General features: G+C 53.7%; 2 protein-coding genes across 5 annotated transcripts in view; one reads left to right on the forward strand and one right to left on the reverse strand.

The window, feature by feature from the left end:
• Positions 1–2,374: 2,374 nt before the first annotated feature.
• On the forward strand, positions 2,375–12,542 carry LDHD (lactate dehydrogenase D). Of its 3 annotated transcripts, XR_001884808.1 has the most exons (12): positions 2,375–2,510; positions 3,499–3,611; positions 3,814–3,955; positions 4,185–4,326; positions 4,471–4,630; positions 4,985–5,184; positions 5,280–5,408; positions 5,488–5,615; positions 6,248–6,338; positions 6,451–6,562; positions 10,258–10,322; positions 12,390–12,542. XR_001884808.1 is itself a non-coding variant. In XM_017868703.1 (11 exons), the coding sequence occupies exons 1-11, from the start codon at positions 2,439–2,441 to the stop codon at positions 10,265–10,267; spliced, it is 1,299 nt and encodes a 432-aa protein (XP_017724192.1). In that variant the 5' UTR covers positions 2,375–2,438; the 3' UTR covers positions 10,268–11,116. The 3 variants fall into 3 exon arrangements, 2 of the variants coding, with proteins under 2 accessions (XP_017724192.1, XP_017724191.1); XM_017868703.1 differs by lacking the exon at positions 12,390–12,542 and having other exon boundaries at positions 10,258–11,116; XM_017868702.1 differs by lacking the exons at positions 10,258–10,322; positions 12,390–12,542 and adding an exon at positions 6,643–7,253.
• The window catches only part of ZNRF1 (zinc and ring finger 1), a 119,830-nt gene continuing 106,332 nt past the window's right edge, over positions 8,404–21,901 (reverse strand). Inside the window, exons 3-5 of one of the 2 annotated variants that reach the window (XM_017868705.1) lie at positions 14,233–14,338; positions 12,550–12,639; positions 8,404–9,713 (exon numbers count right to left, since the gene is read on the reverse strand). In XM_017868705.1, the coding sequence (XP_017724194.1) occupies positions 12,582–12,639; positions 14,233–14,338 (164 nt within the window). In that variant the 3' untranslated portion in view covers positions 8,404–9,713; positions 12,550–12,581. Of the gene's footprint in view, positions 11,378–12,549; positions 12,640–14,232; positions 14,339–21,901 lie in introns of both variants that reach the window. The other variant, XM_017868704.1, reaches the window with a different exon arrangement.

Raw genomic sequence — 21,901 nt, forward strand, 5'->3', positions numbered from 1 at the left:
TTAGCCAGGATGGTCTCGATCTCCTGACCTCGTGATCAGCCCACCCAGGCCTCCCAAAGTGCTAGGATTACAGGCGTGAGCCACGGCACCGGCCAGCAAAGTTTAGTTTTATACATTTTGGGGAGATATGAGACGTCAATCAACATATGTAAGATGAACATTGTTTGGGTGTGGAAAGACGGGGAGGGGGCTTCCTGGTCATAGGTAGATAGGAGACAAATGTTTGCATTCTTTTGAGTTTCTGATTAGACTCTCCAAAGGAGGCAATCAGATATGCATTTAGCTGAGTGATCAGAGGGGTGACTTTGAAAGAACGGGAGACAGGTTTGCCTTAAGCAGTTCCCAGCTTGACTTTTCCCTTTAGTAATTTTGGGGGCTCAAGATATTTTCGTTTCAGAACTCTTCAGTAGAATTCTTTCTTCTGACAAGGCAAGCACTGAGGTTTCTGTAGACCTGTATGGATTTGCCACCACTAACATGAAGACCATGACCTGTGACACATTCCGTGGAAGTCCTGAGAACATGTACCCAAGAGAGTCAAGTTATAGTTGCTTTTATACAGTTTAGGGAGACATCAGACACTAATCAATAAGAGCAAGATATGTGTTGGTTCCTTCCGATGGAGGGAGGAGCTTACAGATCATAGGTGAATTCAAAGACTTTTCTGATTGGCGCTGGGCACGGTTCACACCTGTAGTCCCAGCACTTTGGGGAGCCAAGGCGGGTGGATCACTTGAGGTCAGGAGTTCGAGACCAGCCTGGACCAACATGGTGAAACCCTGTCTCTACTAAAAATACAAAAATTAGCTGGGCATGGTGGCATACCTGTAATCTCAGCTACTTGGGAGGCTGAGGCATGAGATCAGCTTGAACCCAGGAGATGGAGGTTGTAGTGAGCTGAGATCATGCCACTGCCTGAGCAACAGAGTGAGACTCTGTCTCAAAAAAAAAAAATTTTTTTTTTTCTGATTTTCAATTGGTTGAAAGAATTATTATCCAAAGACTTGGAATCTTGGTATACAACAAAAAATTTTTTTTAATTAAAAATTTTTAAAAAGACAACCTGGAATCAATAGAAAGAAGCATCTGGGTTAAGATAAGGAGTTGTGGAGACCAAGATTCTTTTTTTTTTGAGGCGGAGTGTCACTCTGTCACCAGGCTGGAGTGCTGTGGCACGATCTCGGCTCACTGCAACCTCCGCCTCCTGGGTTCAAGCGATTCCCCTGCCTCAGCCTCCAAGTAGCTGGGACTACAGGCGTGTACCACCATGCCCAGCTAATTTTTGTATTTTTAGTAGAGATGGGGTTTCACCATGTTGGCCAAGATGGTCTCTATCTCTTGACCTTGTGATCCTCCCACTTTGGTCTCTGAAAGTGCTGGCATTACAGATGTGAGCCACCGCGCCCAGCCCAAGGTTCTTATTATGTAACATAGATGGTAAATGTCTAAGGCCTTAAAAGGTGCCAGACTCTTAGTTAAATCTCTCTTAGATCAGGATAAAACCTGGAAAGAGGCTGGGCGCTCAGTGGCTCATGTCTGTAATCCCAGCACTTTGGGAGGCCGAGGCAGGTGGATCACAAGGTCAGGAGTTCAAGACCAGCCTGGCCAAGGTGGTGAAACTCTGTCTCTACTAAAAATACAAAAATTATCTGGGCACAGTGGCAGGCACCTGTAATCCCAGCTACTTGGGAGGCTGAGGCAGGAGAATTGCTTGAACCCAGGGGGTGGAGGTTGCAGCACGTCACTGCACTCCAGCCTGGGCGACAGAGTGAGACTCCGTCAAAAAAAAAAAAATTCCTGGCAGGGAGAGGGAATTCTCTACAGATTCTAGATTTTCCCCACAAAAGACAGCTTTTTGGAGCTATTTTAAAAAATATCAAAGGAATATATTTTGGGGGTGAAATACATCAGTTTCTTTCAGGGCCTGCTATCTGTCAGGTGATGCTAGAGTCAGGTTGGAATTTGGTATCTTATTGCTACAAAGAGTGTTTTGTGTCTTAAGATCAGAATGCCTTCAGATGTCTGTTTTAATGTTAATGCTAGTCAGTTGTGTCTGAATTCTAAAGGGAGGAGGGGGATAATGAGGCATGTCCAAAACTCCTTCCCATCACAGCCTGAAATAATTTTTCAGGTTTACTTTGGAATGCCCTTGGCCGAGAGGAAGATCCATTCAGTCGGTTGGGAGGCTTAGAATTTTATTTTTGCCTTACAGTTTCCCAAAACGTCCAGTGAACCTCACTTCTCCTTTGGAAATATCATCCCTGGTGCCCACGAAAATGTCTGCAAGATGTGCAAGGGCCACCTTAAAGCCCATGCCACCTTAAGCAGGCCCCACCCCCGGCCTAGCCAATGGGCTGACAGCAGCCGCAGCTGCTGCCACAGTAGCTGACTGGTCACCCTGCCACCCAGCGCTCACACCCCCTGGCAGGTGCCTGGCTATGGCCCGACTGCTCCGGGCTGCAACCTGGGGGCTGTTCCCCTGGAGGGGGTACTGCTCCCAGAAGACAAAGGTACCGGGAGAGAAGAGAAGTCTCCTGGAGGGATGAGGTGGGGAGCGGGGAGCAGGGGGTTCTGATCCCAAGTTTCCTGGGCTCTGTGACACCCCAGCACCAAGTGACCTGACCTTGGGCAAAAGGGCACTGGGCTTACCCTGTGGCAAGTGTGGGTGTAGAGTGAGTGTAGAGATGAGCTGAGTCCCCACTGCTACCACGAGTGCGGCTGGGGGAGTCAAATGGATGCCCCTGGGTGGCTCTGGAATAAAACACACCTGTGGAAGAAGGCCCTGGAGGAAAGGACCTAGGTTCCAGGCCAGGCTCTGTCCTTAACTTGGCCTCCATTTCTCATCTGTAAAATGGGAAGAAACTGCTCCCCTCCCCAGCCCCCCACGAAAGGCTCCAGAAGCCCCAGCCAGGGTAGAGTGGGGAGGGGGCAGTGGAAGCTTTTCATCCCTGTCATTCCCTTATCAAGCTCTGAGTCCCCTGTGGCGGGGGTGGTGCTTGGTTGGCCCTGGAGAAAGGAGGAAGTGAGGGACCTTTTCAGTTTGCTCAGGCTGGGCTGGCGATTGAAGGAACACTGCTGGTAGCCTTTTTGGAGAGTGAATTCTGGTTTTGTATTTGGATGGCTGGGCGCCTTGGCTCATGCCTGTAACCCCAGCACTTTGGGAGGCCGAGGCAGGTGGATCGCTTGAGCCCAGGAGTTTGAAACCATCCTAGGCAACATAGTAAGACCCTGTTTTTATTAAAAAAGAAAACATTAAAAAAATTCTGGTGGCGTTTTTTTTTTCTGAGGGGAAACTTTGACCCCAATGGCTCTGTTTGGAAAAGAGGCATTTCTGGAGAGTGGGTTTGTTTAAAGAGGGCCTACCTGGGAAGGATGTTGTCAGCTGGGTGTCGCAGGGGAAGCTCACTCCAGCCCCCAGCCCTCCACGCTGACACTGGGGCAGGGCTGTGGCCCCAGGTGTCTTTCGGGGGACCCTGGCAGTGTGTTTCTCCCCTGCAGGGCGAGCTCTGCAGGGACTTCGTAGAGGCTCTGAAGGCCGTGGTGGGCGGCTCCCACGTGTCCACTGCCACGGTGGTCCGAGAGCAGCACGGGCGCGATGAGTCGGTGCACAGGTATGGGAGGGCTCGCAGACCCCTCCCATCTTCTGGATTCAACCCCAGCTGAGAGCGAGGGTCCTGGATTGCCTCCTCACTCACCTGTTTTGGGGTGCTCTGGAATGTTCTCTGCCCCTCGTTCGCTGTAGCCTCAGGCCTTGCAACACCTCGGGACCAGAGGGTGCCTCGCCCCCCTAAATCACTGAGGGTCTGGTTCTAGGTGCGAACCTCCCGATGCTGTGGTGTGGCCCCAGAACGTGGAGCAGGTCAGCCGGCTGGCAGCCCTGTGCTACCGCCAAGGTGTGCCCATTATCCCATTCGGCACCGGCACCGGGCTTGAGGGTGGCGTCTGCGCTGTGCAGGTACAGTGTGGCTCCCCTGCCCGCCCCGGGGCTGGTCCCACCACACCTTGGCACACCTGTGGCTGCCTCCCCCGCCGCACACAGCTCCTTGGGTCTGCTCCTGCCCGCGGGCTGCCTGCCTCAGGGGGTCTGGTCTGGCTGCTGGGGGGACACCCGCGGGCTGTGACCCGGGGACGTGGCCAGGTCAGAGACCCGGGTATGCAGTGGTCTCAGCACCCGCTCCCACCAGGGCGGCGTCTGCGTTAACCTGACGCATATGGACCGAATCCTGGAGCTGAACCTGGAGGACTTCTCTGTGGTGGTGGAGCCGGGCGTCACCCGCAAAGCTCTCAATGTCCACCTGCGGGATAGCGGCCTCTGGTTTCCCGTTGGTAGGACTCGCGAACCTTTCCTGGGGCCCTGAGGGCACCTTGGGAGCAGGGTTGTGTCTGGGGCTCAGGGGACCTTCCTCCCCCAGCCCAGGGGAAAGGACCTCCCGTCCCTGAGGCTGCCTTCTCCTGTACGCCGCCCTCCAGACCCAGGTGCGGACGCCTCTCTCTGTGGCATGGCGGCCACCGGGGCGTCGGGCACCAACGCGGTCCGCTACGGCACCATGCGGGACAACGTGCTCAACCTGGAGGTGGTGCTGCCCGACGGGCGGTTGCTGCACACGGCGGGCCAAGGCCGGCATTTCCGGTGAGTGCCCTCTGCGGGGGCGCTGGCCCTGCGCACTGCCGGGGGGCTCCCCTGCAGAGAGCGGGCTGTGAGAGGCACCTCCTGCCAGCCTCCTGGTTTGGCAAGGCTAGGCTTCCCCAGGCTCTGAAGACCTGTCACCTGGGCCAAAGTGGATGGGAACAGGGTTTGCTTTCCCTGCGTGAGGCCGATTTCCTTTGTGGAGCAGAAAGAACTGGGCCAGGGAATCTGGGCCCGAGGGAGGCCAGCCCAGACCTCAGTGCCTGGGGCCGGTGTCCTGGGTTCCAGCTTGGGCTTCTGGCCAGAAATCCCTCATCACACAGCCTGGTACTCACCTTGTGTGTCCCTGGGACCTAGGAAGAGTGCAGCCGGCTACAACCTCACTGGGCTGTTCGTGGGCTCTGAGGGGACGCTGGGCCTCATCACAGCCACCACCCTGCGCCTGCACCCTGCCCCTGAGGCCATAGTGGCCGCCACGTGTGCGTTCCCCAGTGTCCAGGCTGCTGTGGACAGCACTGTACACATCCTCCAGGCTGCAGTGCCTGTAGCCCGCATTGGTGAGTTGAGGACAGGGGCAGTCAGGGTGGGCTCCCTGGAAAAGGCCCCCTGGGAAGGCCAGGCCTCACCTGGCCTGCCCTCTCCCTGGATCCAGAGTTCCTGGATGAAGTCATGATGGATGCCTGCAACAGGTACAGCAAGCTGAATTGCTCAGTGGCACCCACACTCTTCCTGGAGTTCCATGGCTCCCAGCAGGCACTGGAGGAGCAGCTGCAACGCACAGGTATGCTGGGGTGGAGTGGGGCAGCAGGGTGGGCTGCCTCAGCAGCGGCCCGGTGTCAGCCTCCCTCCCCCAACTGCAGAGGAGATAGTCCAGCAGAACGGAGCCTCTGACTTCTCCTGGGCCAAGGCGGCCGAGGAGCGGAGCCAGCTTTGGACAGCACGGCACAATGCCTGGTATGCAGCCCTGGCCATGCGGCCAGGCTGCAAGGTGAGCTGGGACTGGGGTGCAGATGGGGCCCACAGCTCAGCCCGCAAACCCTTTCCTCAACCCACCACTCTACTGCACAGAGCAACAGTCCGAGCCTCAACAAGGGGGCTGGGCCTGGCTGAGCAGGAGCTAGAACTGGGGGCTGCAGGTCGCCCCACCCAGCTGTTCAGATACCGTCTACAGGGAAAGCACAATTGTCTGCTAAGCCCTCAAAAGCTCTTCCTGTGAGCCAGGTCGTGGGAACGGTGCAGTGCTCTTGGGAGTTGTAAACGGAGGGAAGGCTTCCTGGAGGAAGAGATGATAGAGGGGGGATATTAGCCTAAACCTGGGGAAGGGGAATCTGGGCTCCAGGCAGCTGTGCAAAGGCTTAGGAGCCTGGAGCTTGGGGGTGGGAGCCACAGGGGAGTGGGAACAGCCTCTACCGGGAGGTGTCGCAAGCACACCTGGGCCATTTGTCTCCTGTGTTGTGTTGGGGGGAGGTGAGGGCTGAGGCCTAGAGCAGAGCAGGATTATTTCCTTGTGTGAGGCCAAGAGCTGAAGCCCAGTGCCCTCAGACCCATCCTCAGCCTTGACCACGGTGACCTTGTACCCCCAGGCAGGCAGGGGTAACTCATAGGCCTCCCTCTGACCAGGGCTACTCCACGGACGTGTGTGTGCCCATCTCCCGGCTGCCGGAGATCCTGGTGCAGACCAAGGAGGATCTGAACGCCTCAGGACTCACAGGTTCTGCCTACCCTGCTGCTGGGAAGAGGTGGGGAGGTGTCGGGGCTGACCAGAGCCTGGGGCAGCAGGAGGCAAGAGGGAGGGCAAACAGTTCTGTCCTCTGGGCCTCCAGGAAGCATTGTCGGACATGTGGGTGACGGCAACTTCCACTGCATCCTGCTGGTCAACCCTGATGACGCTGAGGAACTGGGCAGGGTCAAGGCTTTTGCAGAACAGCTGGGCAGGTAGGAGCAAAGTCAGGGAGGGGAATAGCTGAGGGCAGAGGGAAGGGGGCCCCATGAGGATGTCTCCTTCCTGCCCCCAGGCGGGCACTGGCCCTCCACGGAACGTGCACGGGGGAGCATGGCATCGGACTGGGCAAGCGGCAGCTGCTGCGGGAGGAGGTGGGCGCCGTGGGCGTGGAGACCATGCGGCAGCTCAAGGCTGTGTTAGACCCTCAAGGCCTCATGAACCCGGGCAAAGTACTGTGAGGGGCTCTGAGCACTTAGCCCACAAGTTCCCAGACTACGGAGCCCCTGTTCTGGAACTTTTCTTCATGCCACGGCCCCCGCAAGGGAATAGACAGTAGCTGACGCAGTCTTGCTGCCAGCGAGCCCACTGTATCTGGGCCCAAGGTCAGAGGGCCCAGAGAGAAGCCTGAGCACTGTGTTACTCCCTGTCCTTCTGGCTGGCTCCAGGAGCCTTTGGTTCAGTAAACGACCCTACGCATCCCTCTCTGCTCCTACGCATCCTGTCCTGGCTGGAAGAGACCATCTGGGTCCACTCAAGACTCTGGTGACACCCCTCCCCTGAGGCTTCCCCCTTCACCTGGTGACAAGCACTCCTTTCCTGGTATGGGACATGAGCTCCCGTGCCATGCTGGTCTTCCCCTTGGAGCCTCCCGCAGTAAGCCTGGAATAAACCTGAAACCCACCTGCAGCTACCTGGAAGTCAGAGGCAGCACTTCCTCCCCTCCCGCTCCAGGTTCTCTGTCCTTTGGCTAGTGACCCCTTTGTTTTGGGGCTGTCCTCTAACTTGTTATAGCCTGAGGAGGGGGGCGGTGCTCAGGGTTCAGGAAGGAACCCAGGTCCCTGTCCCAGCTACTCGGCCTCAGGCTTGAGGACCTGCCCATGGCATGTCACTTAGGATGGACTCCCCAACTGGGCCTGAACCAGGCCTCTGAACACACTGAATGTGTTCCTCAGCAGCTGCCACGTCTTTAGAAACAAAGATGAAACTATTTTTGCACCCACCTCTTCATGGGGTGATGTATCCTACCACCAGCTGTTTTGCCCTCAAGGTCTGTCCACCCGAGGCCCTGCCTGTCTTGGGCCAGAGCCTCAGTCTTGAGATGTTGGCAGTTGTTCCCCCTAAGCCCACAGGAGGGCGCCTGACATCATGAAGCTCAGATAGCGCGGCATCTACTCCAGGCAGCTGCGGCTCAGGACTCACTTCTGCCCCGGGCCTGCAGCTCTCAGCCCTGGGCAAACCTCCTCCTAGGGTCAGGGAAGGCCTGGCAGCCCAGAAGCCAAGCTAAGTCCTCTACCCCCGCAGATCCCAGGAACCTGTAGTCCCAGGAACTCATCTTCCTCGCCCCTCTAGTCTTCGGTCCCTTTTGGAAAGGGGCATGCCACACCCCATGCCCTCCCTGGCCTCCGCCCCTCTCCTCCTCCCATCAGCTGTTCAGAGCTCAGGCAGGCTGCTAGGCCTTAGGCAGAGGCAACTGCACTGAGACACCTCAGGCCAACTTCAGTTCTTGGAACCCCCCGCTCCATGCTAACACTGGGCTCCTGCCGACAGTGGTGACACCGACCTGAGCCTGGAGGCCACTCTGTGACGTTTCTGTCCCGTGCTGCCCTGGTGGGGAGCAGAGACCGTGCCAAGGGCTGACTGGTGACAAATCTCAGCCCTCTCCCCAAACCACCCCAGCACACATGTGCTCATCACCGAGACAGCCCTCTCGCCCCTCCCCTTCCAGCCAGCCAGCCAGCCACCCACTCTTCCAGGTGGGAATCCTGCAGCAGCTGGATAGGACTCTTCTTTGATGCGCCCTCCAGCGCCTGGCAACGAGGAGGCGCTCAGCAAATGACCATTTCCCACAATCTTTTATTAAGAAAAATTCCAAACATACAGAAAAGTTGAAAGAACAAGTACACTGTTCACTGAAATACCAGCCACTGCAGATTCAACAATGAACGTTTTGGCCTTATTTGCTTTGTGTATTTTGGGGGGAACCATTTGGAATTAAACTACACATTTCTTGAAGACATTCACCTATGTAATTCAGCATCTATCTCCTAAGAATGAGGACATTTTCCCATGAACGTCAGTACCTTTAAATGGCTGTTAAGAGGAATGGTTGGTCTTTGTGAGGGGCTCATATCTAGGAACCTCATCAAAGTGTGCTAGGCCCTTAGCAGAGTGGGTAGAACCTGCTGGCCGGCTCCCTCACGTTCTCTCCCATCCCAGAAAGGCAGAACAGGGGCAACACAGGATTCTGGAGAGCTGTCTGGACAGAGGATCACAAACATGAGCTCCACCTGGGAAGCTCAGACAGCCCCAGTCCCACCCCCACACCAAAAGCAGGCAACCTGGGTCTGAATTCAGAGGCCCCCGCAGCCGGCAGAGGGCTGCAGCGTGCCAGGTAGGACTGAAGTCGCTGGGGGTGGGGATGAGCACCAGCCCCTGGAGCCTGGAATAGCACCTGGCGTGGGCTACAGCCCTGCCCCACCCAACTCACAGCTGCTCGGCTCACCCATGGCACTGCCCAAGCAGCAGGCTTAAGCCGCCAAGGTGGGCACATGAAGCCTCCGTTTCCAGATCCAGGGCTCAGGCAAGGAGATCTCCTTCAGGGCTGGGCCCTGCCTTGCCATCTTTGCTGGTGGAATTAAATATAGCACAGGGAGACACAGTTGCCAGGCAGAAGCAGGAGGTGCTGTGAATAGAACAGTGCCCTTTGTGGTGACAAAGCTATGGGGAGCCTGCTGTGCATGTGCCAGGACCTGCAGGGCAGCTCCCCCGGCCCCCACATGGACCTCTGAGCTGCATGGTTTTGTCCCCACTTCATGTGAAAAATCTGAAGTTCAGATGAAGTCGTTTCCCCAAGATCATTCTGCCAAGTAGGAGAGCCTGAATGCACAGTCTAGAGCCCACGTTCCTGCTGTCGACTCACAACAGCCCCAAGGTCTTCACCCCAGACGGGTCCCGCGCTGAGGCCCAGGCTCTGAACCACCGAGTCTTCTTTAGTGTTTCTCCGCTGGCCCTGGCTCACGTTTGCCCACTGGCCTGCTGTGAATGCCCTTGCACACAGTAGGTGCCTCTGGAAGCATCTGATGGAGGGTGACTGCGGAGCCAGGGGCTGTGGCAGCAGGGGGGTGGTCCAGACATCAGGTGGGCCTGAGAAGGGTCAGAGCAGAGAGGCGGTGGAGTTGTATCCCTCCACAGCTTTTTCCTTCGCTGGCTCTGCAGGAGGCTCTGGAACGCTGCTCCGGGAGCCTGCTGGGCATGGGGACACAGGCCAGGCCTGCACTGCTGCTCCCTGCCCTGAGCTGCCCGCCCAGCCTGCATTTTGCCAACTTTTGTGAGCCTGAGCAGTTGGTTCTGGTTCAAGGGCTCTGAACTGGCACAGCCCCAAACCAGGGCCTCTTCCTGGGCCTCAATGAAGCACGCCCATGAGTCAGCACTGAGATGCAAACTGAACAACAGGCAGGGCGAGTGGAACGTGGGATGGGGAGCAGAGGCTGGAAGGAGGGGGGCTGGGCCCACACCTGGAAGAACCCACATCCTTGCAGCCTCCAGTGGCTGCAACATCTTGGCCCCTGCAGATCTTTTCAGAGGTCCGGCACAATGACTCCACAGAGGGCTGACTGGTTCCACGATGCTTAAGAGGTTAGGAAGCTTGTAGGAGGCACGCCTGACTTGCCACTCTCCCTCCACCCAGGCCTGTCTGAGGACCGATTCACACACCTGGAGCCCTGAGCAGCAGCCTGAAGGAATGCTAAGGAGGTAGGTGAGGGATTGGGGGGCAGGCCCTTGCCCCCATTTCTTGATTGTATAACAACACCTCATTAAAATAAAATCACACAGTGTATCTTTTATTAGACATTTTAATACCATATCAAAACACCTTGACTAATGAAGAAAGCTTTTCTCCCAAGCTTTGAACATTTTTTTAAACATTTTATAAGTTTTTTTGTATTTAATATATAAATACAGAAACCTATCTTGCATGGGCTGATGCCACGTGTGAACATCAATGGCTAAGATGTTCTCAAACATAGTGCCTGAAAACAGGGGTAGCTGTACATATTTCTTAGTCTTTTTTTGTTTAAGTTTTCTGGAAAAAAAAATCCACAAGGGCCTAAGAATAATGTTCAGGCATTTTTGCAGGACACTTGTGATTGTTAAATCCTCTGAACTGACCGGAACCAGGAGGAAAGAAGGGAAAAGAGATGGGATCAGTGGGAAGAAAGTTCTCGATGGGTTGTTTTTTGGCAATGAAGTCAAGATATTAGGGTCTCAAGGGGAGAAAAGAGCAAAAAACCAAGCCAGAAAAATAGAAGAAAAAAAACCAAACCCAAAGTAGAGAAGTTGGTGGTGGAGAGGGCCAGTTGGGGCAGGGGAAGAGACTGTGTGCTCGCCCACCATCAGAAGGCTGGCGGCGAGGGCTTGGCTGTGTTCGTCTGTCACTGAGTGGGTTATGGCTGGGCAGCAAACAGCAAGCTGTAAACATCACGAGGGAAAACACCAGTCGACACTAGACTTTTTTTATATAATTTTTTTTTTTTTGTAAACACTTTAAAGACAGACCCACAATGCCTTTCAAAGATGAAAAAGAAAATGCCCTTTCCCTCCTGGGCTGAAGGGTGAGGGGAAGGATAGCAGTTGATTCATTCTTCTCTCAAACTTGCTCTCATCCAATTTGGTGTCCTCAGGGAGGAAGGGAGAACCATGATCTGGAAGTCAGTGCAGAAGGGGTGCCCTGTTCCCGCTGGTGTCCCAAGCTCAGCTCTGCCCCAGGGTCCGGTGAGCCTCCTCCCTGGAGCAGGGGCTCTCTGTCCCTGTGTGGACCGTAATAAATAAGTCGTGCTCCGTCGGGCCGAGGGCTGGCTTGCTGCATCCCAGGGCAGCTGCATCCCGAGAGGGCAGGCGGGGCTGGGGCAACTACACAGGACCCCAGAAGCCAAACAGCACATGGGGAATTTGCAGCCATGCACCTGGGCAGATTCTACTCCCCTGCCTCGCTCTCCCCCTGGCTCGCTCTTCTCCCCTTGTCATCAGTTTTTGAGGTGAAGGTAAAGAAAGCAAATGTCCCTGATTTGTCTGACATCATCAGCTGTTCTGGGAGAGTTTACTTGGAATAAATAAAATAAACCTAACAAAAGAAAACAAAAACAAGAGAGAGAGAGAAAGGGAGGGGGAAGAAGAGAGGCCCCAAAACCTTTGGCAGTGAGATGGAGTTGGGCTTTTGGTTTTTATGGGGGTTTTGTCTACTTGTTTGTCAGAAAAAGGAAAATGCCAGCCCAGAACTTGGAAGGGACAGGTGAGACCCATCTCAGGGGTGGATGGCTGGCAGCAAGCAGGGTACCCCTGGGGAAGAAATGGGGAGGCCAGACCCAGTGGTGAGCCAGAGGGATGTGTGGAGTCAGCACCCAGTGCCGTGGGATGGAGGGATCGAGATTGAGTCTGGCCTGGAGGCCTCAGATTCATCTGGAAGCGGCATGGGAAGAAGCAGTGGTCAAATGATCGCTGACGGGCACTTTGCAGGGAACAATGCACCGCTGGCCATGACTGGCTGTTTAGTAAGTGCAATGTCCTTATGGCAACAGGGAGTGAGATTATCCCCATTACCAGAGAAGAGGCAGAGACTCAGAGGTGAGCGAGGATGAGACCAAGCCAGGCACAAACCCAGTGCTCAGGCTCCTTTTCCTGCCCGTGCACATTCCCAGGGGATATTCCTGAACTTTCTTTAGGAATGTAGAATGTACTGGTCTCTTCCCCAACTGATCCTAACTCTTCTGAGCCTGTTCTTCATAACTGCCCATGTTGATTTGTATCTCTTGTCCTTCCCAGGGAAAACCATTTCCAGATGACTAAGTGATAAGCTTCTCCTTCCCTCTGTTCCTGCTTTCGTCTCAGCGGCATAAGGGCAGCCCTGCTCCCTAAACTGCATGCCCCCAAAGTGACCTGACCCCAAGCCTTGAGCCCGGAGCACCCCCAAACGCGGGCTCACCTTTGAGAGGAGTCAGCAAGCAAGCCCGAAGGTCAGTCCGCAGGGTGTTCCGGACAAGATCTGTTCACTTCAAACCACGAGTCTATGCAGCTGGGGGGAGGGCCGCAAGGGAAACCACATTACCTGCTGCCCAGGCTGCTTTGAAGGGGCTTTCAAAGGGCCAGATTCCTGAGCAGGAGCTTCCTAAGTCTCTTCTGAAAGGACCCCAGAGAAACACAATCATGTCCCCAGATATGGCTACTTTCTGAAGCAGGAAGAAGGGAGAACACCAAGATTAGCCCTGGCCCAGCCAGAGGCAGTGGGGTGGGTACTGGCTCAGGGGGATCTGGTGCTGTAGGAAGGGGCAGAGTGGCCTTGAGAAGGACCAAAGCTTTCTGTGCACAGGACCCAGGAGGATGGCAGCAGTCACCAGTGAGGTGAGAGCGGTGGACCCGCAGGGCAGCTAGTCAGCTGTCTCCAAGACTCCAAGGGCAGGGATGTGGGAACAATGGCACGGCAGAAGGGCCATGGCTCTGGGCACCAGGGTCCTGAAAGAGCTCCTTCCTGGGTCAAAAGAACAGCTGTGAGGCTCCCTCCCAGTGGGTGACCTCTTAGGAGAGCCCCAAGCTCTACCCTGCTCAGCCGTGATCAGCTGATAGCAGCATCTAGTCCTTACTGCAAGAGGCGGGAGGGGAGTCAGCCGTGAAGCCCTGGTCTCCAGTGTTTACGGAGAAAGGCCCTCTGCATCCAAGAGGGAACAGAGATTGCCCCAAGACAGCTTCCTGATTTGTAAACCAACATCTGGGTATTTTCAAAGACAGGAACCAGACAGATAATTTGCATAATTCTCCCTGAGAGTCAAAGATTTCCTTTTCTGGTTCTGGTTAATGCCTCCCTGGGACACAAGCAAGGCTCCGTGCTGGGAGCTAGACCAAGAATCTCTACCAGGCCAGCCTTGAGCCTCCTCTGCACCAGCCATGCCGCGTGTTGTGCCTGGTTGTCATCCTGTGCAGCAGTGGCCCTGAGAGTCAGGCTTTGAAAGGCCTGAGTGTCAGGAAGAAGCTCTGGGCTCGAGGATTCAGCAGGTGCTGGCCACAGGCAGCACAATATCCTCCTCTCTTGGGCAAGAGGATGCCTTCCTTCTGGCTGGAAACAAGGACTGGTCTCACAGTGGAGCCTGAGGGCGAATCTGGGTCCTGCTACTTACAACTGCTCCCAGTGCTGCGGCCCTACAGGAAATGGCTCTTCCTGCCTCCTGGCCCTCTAGGGAGAAGGCCACAGTGCAGGGCAGTGGACACACCCTCCACCTGGCCTTCCTTGCACAGATTTATGTTCTCCCCCCGTGGAGCAGAGGGCCCATAGGGGAAGAAGAGGCAGGGAGACAGACGGAGAACCAACCTTCCTGGTGGGATCCTAAGCTCCTCCAACCTGTGAGGCTCTACAGGTCTCCCCATCAGCTCCCACCACCTGAGCCCTCAAACCAGAGCACACCTCTGGCAACTCAGCTCTGCCCTGCGCTTGGGATGTTCGCACCTTCCCGCCGGCACAGTGGACACCTGTCTGACGGCCTCTGCCCTTACCCACTCGGAGCCAGAGGTTGGGGGAGAGATCATCCCATAACCAAAGGAGACAGAATGGCTGGAGTTGGGGGTCTGCCCCTCTGGGAGGTGTGGTGCACTGAGCTACCCTGCCAACCCCTCCTACCTTTTGTGATAGATGCACAGGCAGGGCAGCCTGGCTATCGTGTCCCCCTGCAGCAGCTCCTCCAGGCAGATCACACACTCACCCGCATCTTTAGTCAGCACATCATCTGTAAGGGGGACAGGGGAGATTGCAAGAGGGTTAGTCACCAGTGGACAGGTGGCACGGGGCAGGCGAGAGCCTAGGAACTGGGGAAGTGCTAAGCTACCCCAAGCTGTGCTCGGCTCTGCAGGGGACACAGAAGCCCAAGAGGGACCTTGACTCTCACCATGGAGATAGATAATACGTGGACATCACGTTAATTACCCAAAGACAAAATGGGATTAATCCCAACACGCGATTAACCAAAAGCCTAGGTGACAGTGGACAAAAAAGGCTTGGAGAAGGGTAGACACGAAGCAGGGGCAACATGAGGCAAGCTGTTTCCCTCACAGATGCTTTCCCTAAACACACACGCAGCTGGTGCGCTGATGTCTGGTTTGGAAAAATATGGTAATGGGGAGAGTGGTAGGAGGCAAGAATGAGAGGAAGAAACTGGTCCCCAAGAAAATCCTTGTGCATGGAGGTTCACAGCAGCGTTGTTCACAGCGGCCCAAAGGTGGAAACAGGCCAGTGTCTACCAACTGTGCAACGGATCAACAAAAGATGATGTATCCATACGACGGAATATTACTCAGTCAAGAAAAGGAAGAACTGCCACATGCTACAACATGGATAAACGTCAAAAATATCACACAAAGTAAAATAAACCACCTATTGTATGAACCCATTCATATGAAATGTCCAGAATATATACATCCATAGATAGAGAAAGGAGATTGGGATTGGGGACAGGGGAAACGGGGAGTGACTGCTTAATGGGTAAGGGGTTTTCTTTCCCCACCCTTTTATTTGAGGTGGAGGCTCGCTCTGTCGCCCAGGCTGGAGTGTAGTGGCACTATCTCGGCTCACTGCAACCCCGCCTCCTGGGTTCAAGTGATTCTCCTGTCTCAGCCTCCCAAGTAGCTGGGATTACAGGCGGCCACTACTACGTCTGGCTAATTTTGTATTTTAGTAGAGACGGCTTTCACCATGTTGGCCGGGCTGGTCTTGAACTCCTGACCTTGTGATCTGCCCACCTTGGCCTCCCAAAGTGCTGGGATTAAGGCATGAGCCACCACACCCGACCCATTTTCTCCTTTTAAAACTTTTTTGTGGTAAGACTAACATATGCTGTATCCTCTTAATAAATCTTCAAGTGTACAATACAGTATTGTCAACTGTAGGCACTATGTTGTACGGGAGATGTCTAGAACTTACTCATCGTGCATAACTAAAATGTTACACCCATTAATCCACCACTCCCCTTCCCCCCGCCCAGCCCCTGGCCGCCACTAGTTTTCTACTCTCTGCTTCTGTGAGTCTGACCATTTTAGCTACCTCATGTAAGTGGAATATTTTAGCTACTTCATGTAAGTGGGATATTTTAACTACCTCATGTAAGTGGGATCACATCAGAGGTTTTCTTTTGGGGCAATGAAGTGTTTGGAACCAGATGAAGATGGGGCTTGTGAATGTCCTAAATGCTATTAAATTGCACATATAAAAATGGTTAATTTTATGGTGAATTTCATCTCAATGTTTAAAAAGAAAGAAACAAAAATGACCCTGCTCACCATCCCAAAAAGAAAAAATGGAAGGAAGCTACTTGCACCTGTGGGAACCCAGTGGTTTTTTATTAAGTCCTATGACATTCTGCGTGCCGGCGACAGTGAATAGCCATGATCTTGGGATTCAAGCAGCTCACAGTAGTAGGGATGCTGAACAACGAAACCAAAAGGCACAGCATGAGGACTTCCAGGACATCCTCTGACGCGCAGGCCCAGGGTCGAAGGTATGGAGAAAGAGACCTCGTCAGGCTGTTCCGGGAAGGCTTTGGAGAAGGTTGAGGATGGATGAAGCTGGGGTGGTGACGGGAGATTCTGGGCACAGGGAACAGCCTTGTGTTCTGCTGTGGTGCCTGGGGCCGACAACAAGGAGTGCACAGCAGCCCTGTGTGTGCCGATGGGGGCAGCGGGGCACGCAGCAGGTGCCTGCACTAAGGGAGGGTGCCCAGAAGGAAAGCATGAGAAGGAAGGGGTGGATTCTGAGTTGGGTGGGAGGAGGCCTGGCCAATTGATGGAGACCTCCAGGAGGCTGCTGAAGCCTAGAGCTGAGGTTCGGAACAGAGACATGGGTGCCAGGCATGGATGTGGGATAAAGAGGCAGTCCGGGGAGGAAGTTCAGACCAAAATCCAAAGAAGGCAGAAGACAAACCCAGGCTGACATGAGTATTTGAAGGGCAGGTGAAAGAGGCGACGTGAACAAAAGGCGACCCAGAAGTTCTCCACGCCACAGGGGAAATATCAGGAGAGCAGTGTCTCGGCTGTGAAGAAGGCAGAGCTTGTGGCAGGGTCCCTTCTCCATCACTAAAGGAGCTTAACTGTCCCGAACACTGCCAATGACAAACACGTGTGCGTGTTTTCCTTTGAGCCTCACCATCTTCCAAGCTGGGCAGGTCACCCGGTGTTATTCTCGTTTTGCGAATGAGGATCCGGAAGCCCAAGGAAGTCACACACCTCATGAGAGGGTTCGCGGACGGTGGGGCTGGGACTGGGGCCCTCTGCTTGAGGGGCCTTCCCACTGCCGTTTCTTTGTGTTCTCTTATTATTTCGGTGGAAAGGCAAACACCTGGGGCCTATAAAATGAAGATTCTTCAAGGCCCAGAAGGCTATGGCGTCCACTCCTCAAAGCCCCCTACCAGGAACCCCAAGGAAAAAGCATAAAATGGAACTGATTCGATCCTTAAGTCCCCAGGCACATGAGTTGCGAGAGAAGTCACTCAATTCCTGGCCACCAGGACAACTTGGGGTCATTTTCTGTCTGGAACATCTGGCTAGCCCGAGGGCCCACCTGAAAGGGCGACACAAACTGAGAAGGGAGATGGCACAGAGTCTGCTGTTGGAGTGTCTGTCCCCTCAGACTCCAAACATGGCAAGTAGTGGATGAACACATGGACGTGATCCCCCTGCTTGAAAGCACTAGCTACCATACATATTCAAATGTGTGTGTAGGCACAGATCAAAGTCGGGAAGGATGCACACACTTTCATAGTGGTAGAGGAAAGGAGGACCTGGAGAAAAATCCTTTTATGTACTTCTGTAGTGTTCGAATGTGCACTACTTCATTTTTTTCTATTTTTATTTTTTTGAGACGGAGTCTTGCTCTGTCACCCAGGCTGGAATGCAGTGGCGCGATCTCGGCTCACTGCAAGCTCTGCCTCCCGGGTTCACGCCACTCTCCTGCCTCAGCCTCCCAAGTAGCTGGTATTACAGGCACCCGCCACCACGCCCGGCTAATTATTTGTATTTTTGGTAGAGATGGGGTTTCACCATGTTAGCCAGGATGGTCTCAATCTCCTGACCTCGTGATCCACCCGCCTCGGCCTCCCAAAGTGCTGGGATTACAGGTGTGAGCCACTGCGCCCAGCCTCGAATGTGCACTACTTTAGTTAAAAACCCCGACAGGGAAGCATACTGGTGTTTGCATTTTACTATGAAATGCATCAGAAGGATGAGTTGGTGGATGGATAAATGGGTCTAGTACACTGCAGACTCCANAAACCACCTATTGTATGAACCCATTCATATGAAATGTCCAGAATATATACATCCATAGATAGAGAAAGGAGATTGGGATTGGGGACAGGGGGAAACGGGGAGTGACTGCTTAATGGGTAAGGGGTTTTCTTTCCCCCACCCTTTTATTTGAGGTGGAGGCTCGCTCTGTCGCCCAGGCTGGAGTGTAGTGGCACTATCTCGGCTCACTGCAACCCCCGCCTCCTGGGTTCAAGTGATTCTCCTGTCTCAGCCTCCCAAGTAGCTGGGATTACAGGCGGCCACTACTACGTCTGGCTAATTTTTGTATTTTTAGTAGAGACGGCTTTCACCATGTTGGCCGGGCTGGTCTTGAACTCCTGACCTTGTGATCTGCCCACCTTGGCCTCCCAAAGTGCTGGGATTAAGGCATGAGCCACCACACCCGACCCATTTTTCTCCTTTTAAAAACTTTTTTGTGGTAAGACTAACATATGCTGTATCCTCTTAATAAATCTTCAAGTGTACAATACAGTATTGTCAACTGTAGGCACTATGTTGTACGGGAGATGTCTAGAACTTACTCATCGTGCATAACTAAAATGTTACACCCATTAATCCACCACTCCCCTTCCCCCCGCCCAGCCCCTGGCCGCCACTAGTTTTCTACTCTCTGCTTCTGTGAGTCTGACCATTTTAGCTACCTCATGTAAGTGGAATATTTTAGCTACTTCATGTAAGTGGGATATTTTAACTACCTCATGTAAGTGGGATCACATCAGAGGTTTTCTTTTGGGGCAATGAAGTGTTTGGAACCAGATGAAGATGGGGCTTGTGAATGTCCTAAATGCTATTAAATTGCACATATAAAATGGTTAATTTTATGGTGAATTTCATCTCAATGTTTAAAAGAAAGAAACAAAATGACCCTGCTCACCATCCCAAAAGAAAAAATGGAAGGAAGCTACTTGCACCTGTGGGAACCCAGTGGTTTTTTATTAAGTCCTATGACATTCTGCGTGCCGGCGACAGTGAATAGCCATGATCTTGGGATTCAAGCAGCTCACAGTAGTAGGGATGCTGAACAACGAAACCAAAAGGCACAGCATGAGGACTTCCAGGACATCCTCTGACGCGCAGGCCCAGGGTCGAAGGTATGGAGAAAGAGACCTCGTCAGGCTGTTCCGGGAAGGCTTTGGAGAAGGTTGAGGATGGATGAAGCTGGGGTGGTGACGGGAGATTCTGGGCACAGGGAACAGCCTTGTGTTCTGCTGTGGTGCCTGGGGCCGACAACAAGGAGTGCACAGCAGCCCTGTGTGTGCCGATGGGGCAGCGGGGCACGCAGCAGGTGCCTGCACTAAGGGAGGGTGCCCAGAAGGAAAGCATGAGAAGGAAGGGGTGGATTCTGAGTTGGGTGGGAGGAGGCCTGGCCAATTGATGGAGACCTCCAGGAGGCTGCTGAAGCCTAGAGCTGAGGTTCGGAACAGAGACATGGGTGCCAGGCATGGATGTGGGATAAAGAGGCAGTCCGGGGAGGAAGTTCAGACCAAAATCCAAAGAAGGCAGAAGACAAACCCAGGCTGACATGAGTATTTGAAGGGCAGGTGAAAGAGGCGACGTGAACAAAAGGCGACCCAGAAGTTCTCCACGCCACAGGGGAAATATCAGGAGAGCAGTGTCTCGGCTGTGAAGAAGGCAGAGCTTGTGGCAGGGTCCCTTCTCCATCACTAAAGGAGCTTAACTGTCCCGAACACTGCCAATGACAAACACGTGTGCGTGTTTTCCTTTGAGCCTCACCATCTTCCAAGCTGGGCAGGTCACCCGGTGTTATTCTCGTTTTGCGAATGAGGATCCGGAAGCCCAAGGAAGTCACACACCTCATGAGAGGGTTCGCGGACGGTGGGGCTGGGACTGGGGCCCTCTGCTTGAGGGGCCTTCCCACTGCCGTTTCTTTGTGTTCTCTTATTATTTCGGTGGAAAGGCAAACACCTGGGGCCTATAAAATGAAGATTCTTCAAGGCCCAGAAGGCTATGGCGTCCACTCCTCAAAGCCCCTACCAGGAACCCCAAGGAAAAGCATAAAATGGAACTGATTCGATCCTTAAGTCCCCAGGCACATGAGTTGCGAGAGAAGTCACTCAATTCCTGGCCACCAGGACAACTTGGGGTCATTTTCTGTCTGGAACATCTGGCTAGCCCGAGGGCCCACCTGAAAGGGCGACACAAACTGAGAAGGGAGATGGCACAGAGTCTGCTGTTGGAGTGTCTGTCCCCTCAGACTCCAAACATGGCAAGTAGTGGATGAACACATGGACGTGATCCCCTGCTTGAAAGCACTAGCTACCATACATATTCAAATGTGTGTGTAGGCACAGATCAAAGTCGGGAAGGATGCACACACTTTCATAGTGGTAGAGGAAAGGAGGACCTGGAGAAAATCCTTTTATGTACTTCTGTAGTGTTCGAATGTGCACTACTTCATTTTTTTCTATTTTATTTTTTTGAGACGGAGTCTTGCTCTGTCACCCAGGCTGGAATGCAGTGGCGCGATCTCGGCTCACTGCAAGCTCTGCCTCCCGGGTTCACGCCACTCTCCTGCCTCAGCCTCCCAAGTAGCTGGTATTACAGGCACCCGCCACCACGCCCGGCTAATTATTTGTATTTTGGTAGAGATGGGGTTTCACCATGTTAGCCAGGATGGTCTCAATCTCCTGACCTCGTGATCCACCCGCCTCGGCCTCCCAAAGTGCTGGGATTACAGGTGTGAGCCACTGCGCCCAGCCTCGAATGTGCACTACTTTAGTTAAAACCCCGACAGGGAAGCATACTGGTGTTTGCATTTTACTATGAAATGCATCAGAAGGATGAGTTGGTGGATGGATAAATGGGTCTAGTACACTGCAGACTCCAAGTGGTGTGTGTGTTGTGTAACAGGGGTGTTCTCGTTTTTTTTGAGACGGAGTCTCGCTCTGTCACCCAGGCTGGAGTGCAGTGGCGCGATCTCAGCTCACTGCAAGCTCCGCTTCCCAGGTTCAAGCGTTTCTCCTGCCTCAGCCGCCTGAGTAGCTGGGACTACAGGTGTGCGCCACCATGCCCGGGTAATTTTTGTATTTTTAGTACAGATGGGGTTTCACCATGTTGGCCAGGATGATCTTGATCTCTTGACCTCATGATCCACCTACCTTGGCCTCCCAAAGTGCTGGGATTACAGGTGTGAGCCATCATGCCCCGGCAATAGGGGTGTTCTCTACACACTTTCAACTTTGCTGTACACCAGGTGCAGTGGCTCACGCCTGTAATCCCAGCATTCTGGGACGCTGAGGCAGATGGATCACCTGAGGTCAGGAGTTTGAGACCAGTGCGGCCAACATGGTAAAAGCCTGTTTCTACCAAAAAACCAAAAATTAGCCAGGCGTGGTGGCGCACACCTGTAGTCCCAGCTACTTGGGAGGCTGAGGCAGGAGAATCATCTGAACATGGGAGGCAGAGGTTGCAGCGAGCCAAGATTGTGCCACTGCACTCCAGCCTGGGTGACAGAATGAGACTGTCTCAAAAAACATAAAAACTTTGCTGTGTGTTTGACATTTTTCATAATAAAACAGAGGGAAAAACCTCAACATAGATGGGAGGAAAAACGGCATAGCTTAGTGAGGGCAGAGTCATCCTGCAGACATTCTTGGACCTGTATTCCCCACTCTCTTTGTCTTGGGCACCTCATCTATGACATGAGCGTATGGGCTACAGCCCTCAGTTTCCTCTAAAGCATTCCTTCCCCTCCATACGTAAGGAGGATTTCCTGGGAACACAGCAATTACTGATTCCGAAGTAGTTTCCCTTTGCATTTTCTCCTACTGATTAGTAACTCCACTGTGAGCCCAAGGGACTAGTTAGAATTATCTGGGTCCCAGGCCGGGCGCGGTGGCTCAAGCCTGTAATCCCAGCACTTTGGGAGGCTGAGACGGGCGGATCACGAGGTCAGGAGATCGAGACCATCCTGGCTAACACGGTGAAACCCCGTCTCTACTAAAAAATACAAAAAACTAGCCGGGCGAGGTGGC

Source organism: Rhinopithecus bieti, unplaced genomic scaffold (assembly GCF_001698545.2).
Source record: "Rhinopithecus bieti isolate Rb0 unplaced genomic scaffold, ASM169854v2 scaffold_2574, whole genome shotgun sequence".
Classification (NCBI taxonomy): Eukaryota; Metazoa; Chordata; class Mammalia; order Primates; family Cercopithecidae; genus Rhinopithecus; species Rhinopithecus bieti.

What these genes read in the sequence shown, in the direction of transcription:
- LDHD (XM_017868702.1), top strand. Translation starts at nt 2,439, where the DNA reads ATGGCCCGACTGCTCCGGGCTGCAACCTGGGGGCTGTTCCCCTGGAGG. An exon ending in GTGGCGTCTGCGCTGTGCAG is followed by an intron (nt 3,956 to 4,184) that starts GTACAGTGTGGC and finishes CGCTCCCACCAG; the next exon opens with GGCGGCGTCTGCGTTAACCT. An exon ending in AGTGCCTGTAGCCCGCATTG is followed by an intron (nt 5,185 to 5,279) that starts GTGAGTTGAGGA and finishes CCCTGGATCCAG; the next exon opens with AGTTCCTGGATGAAGTCATG.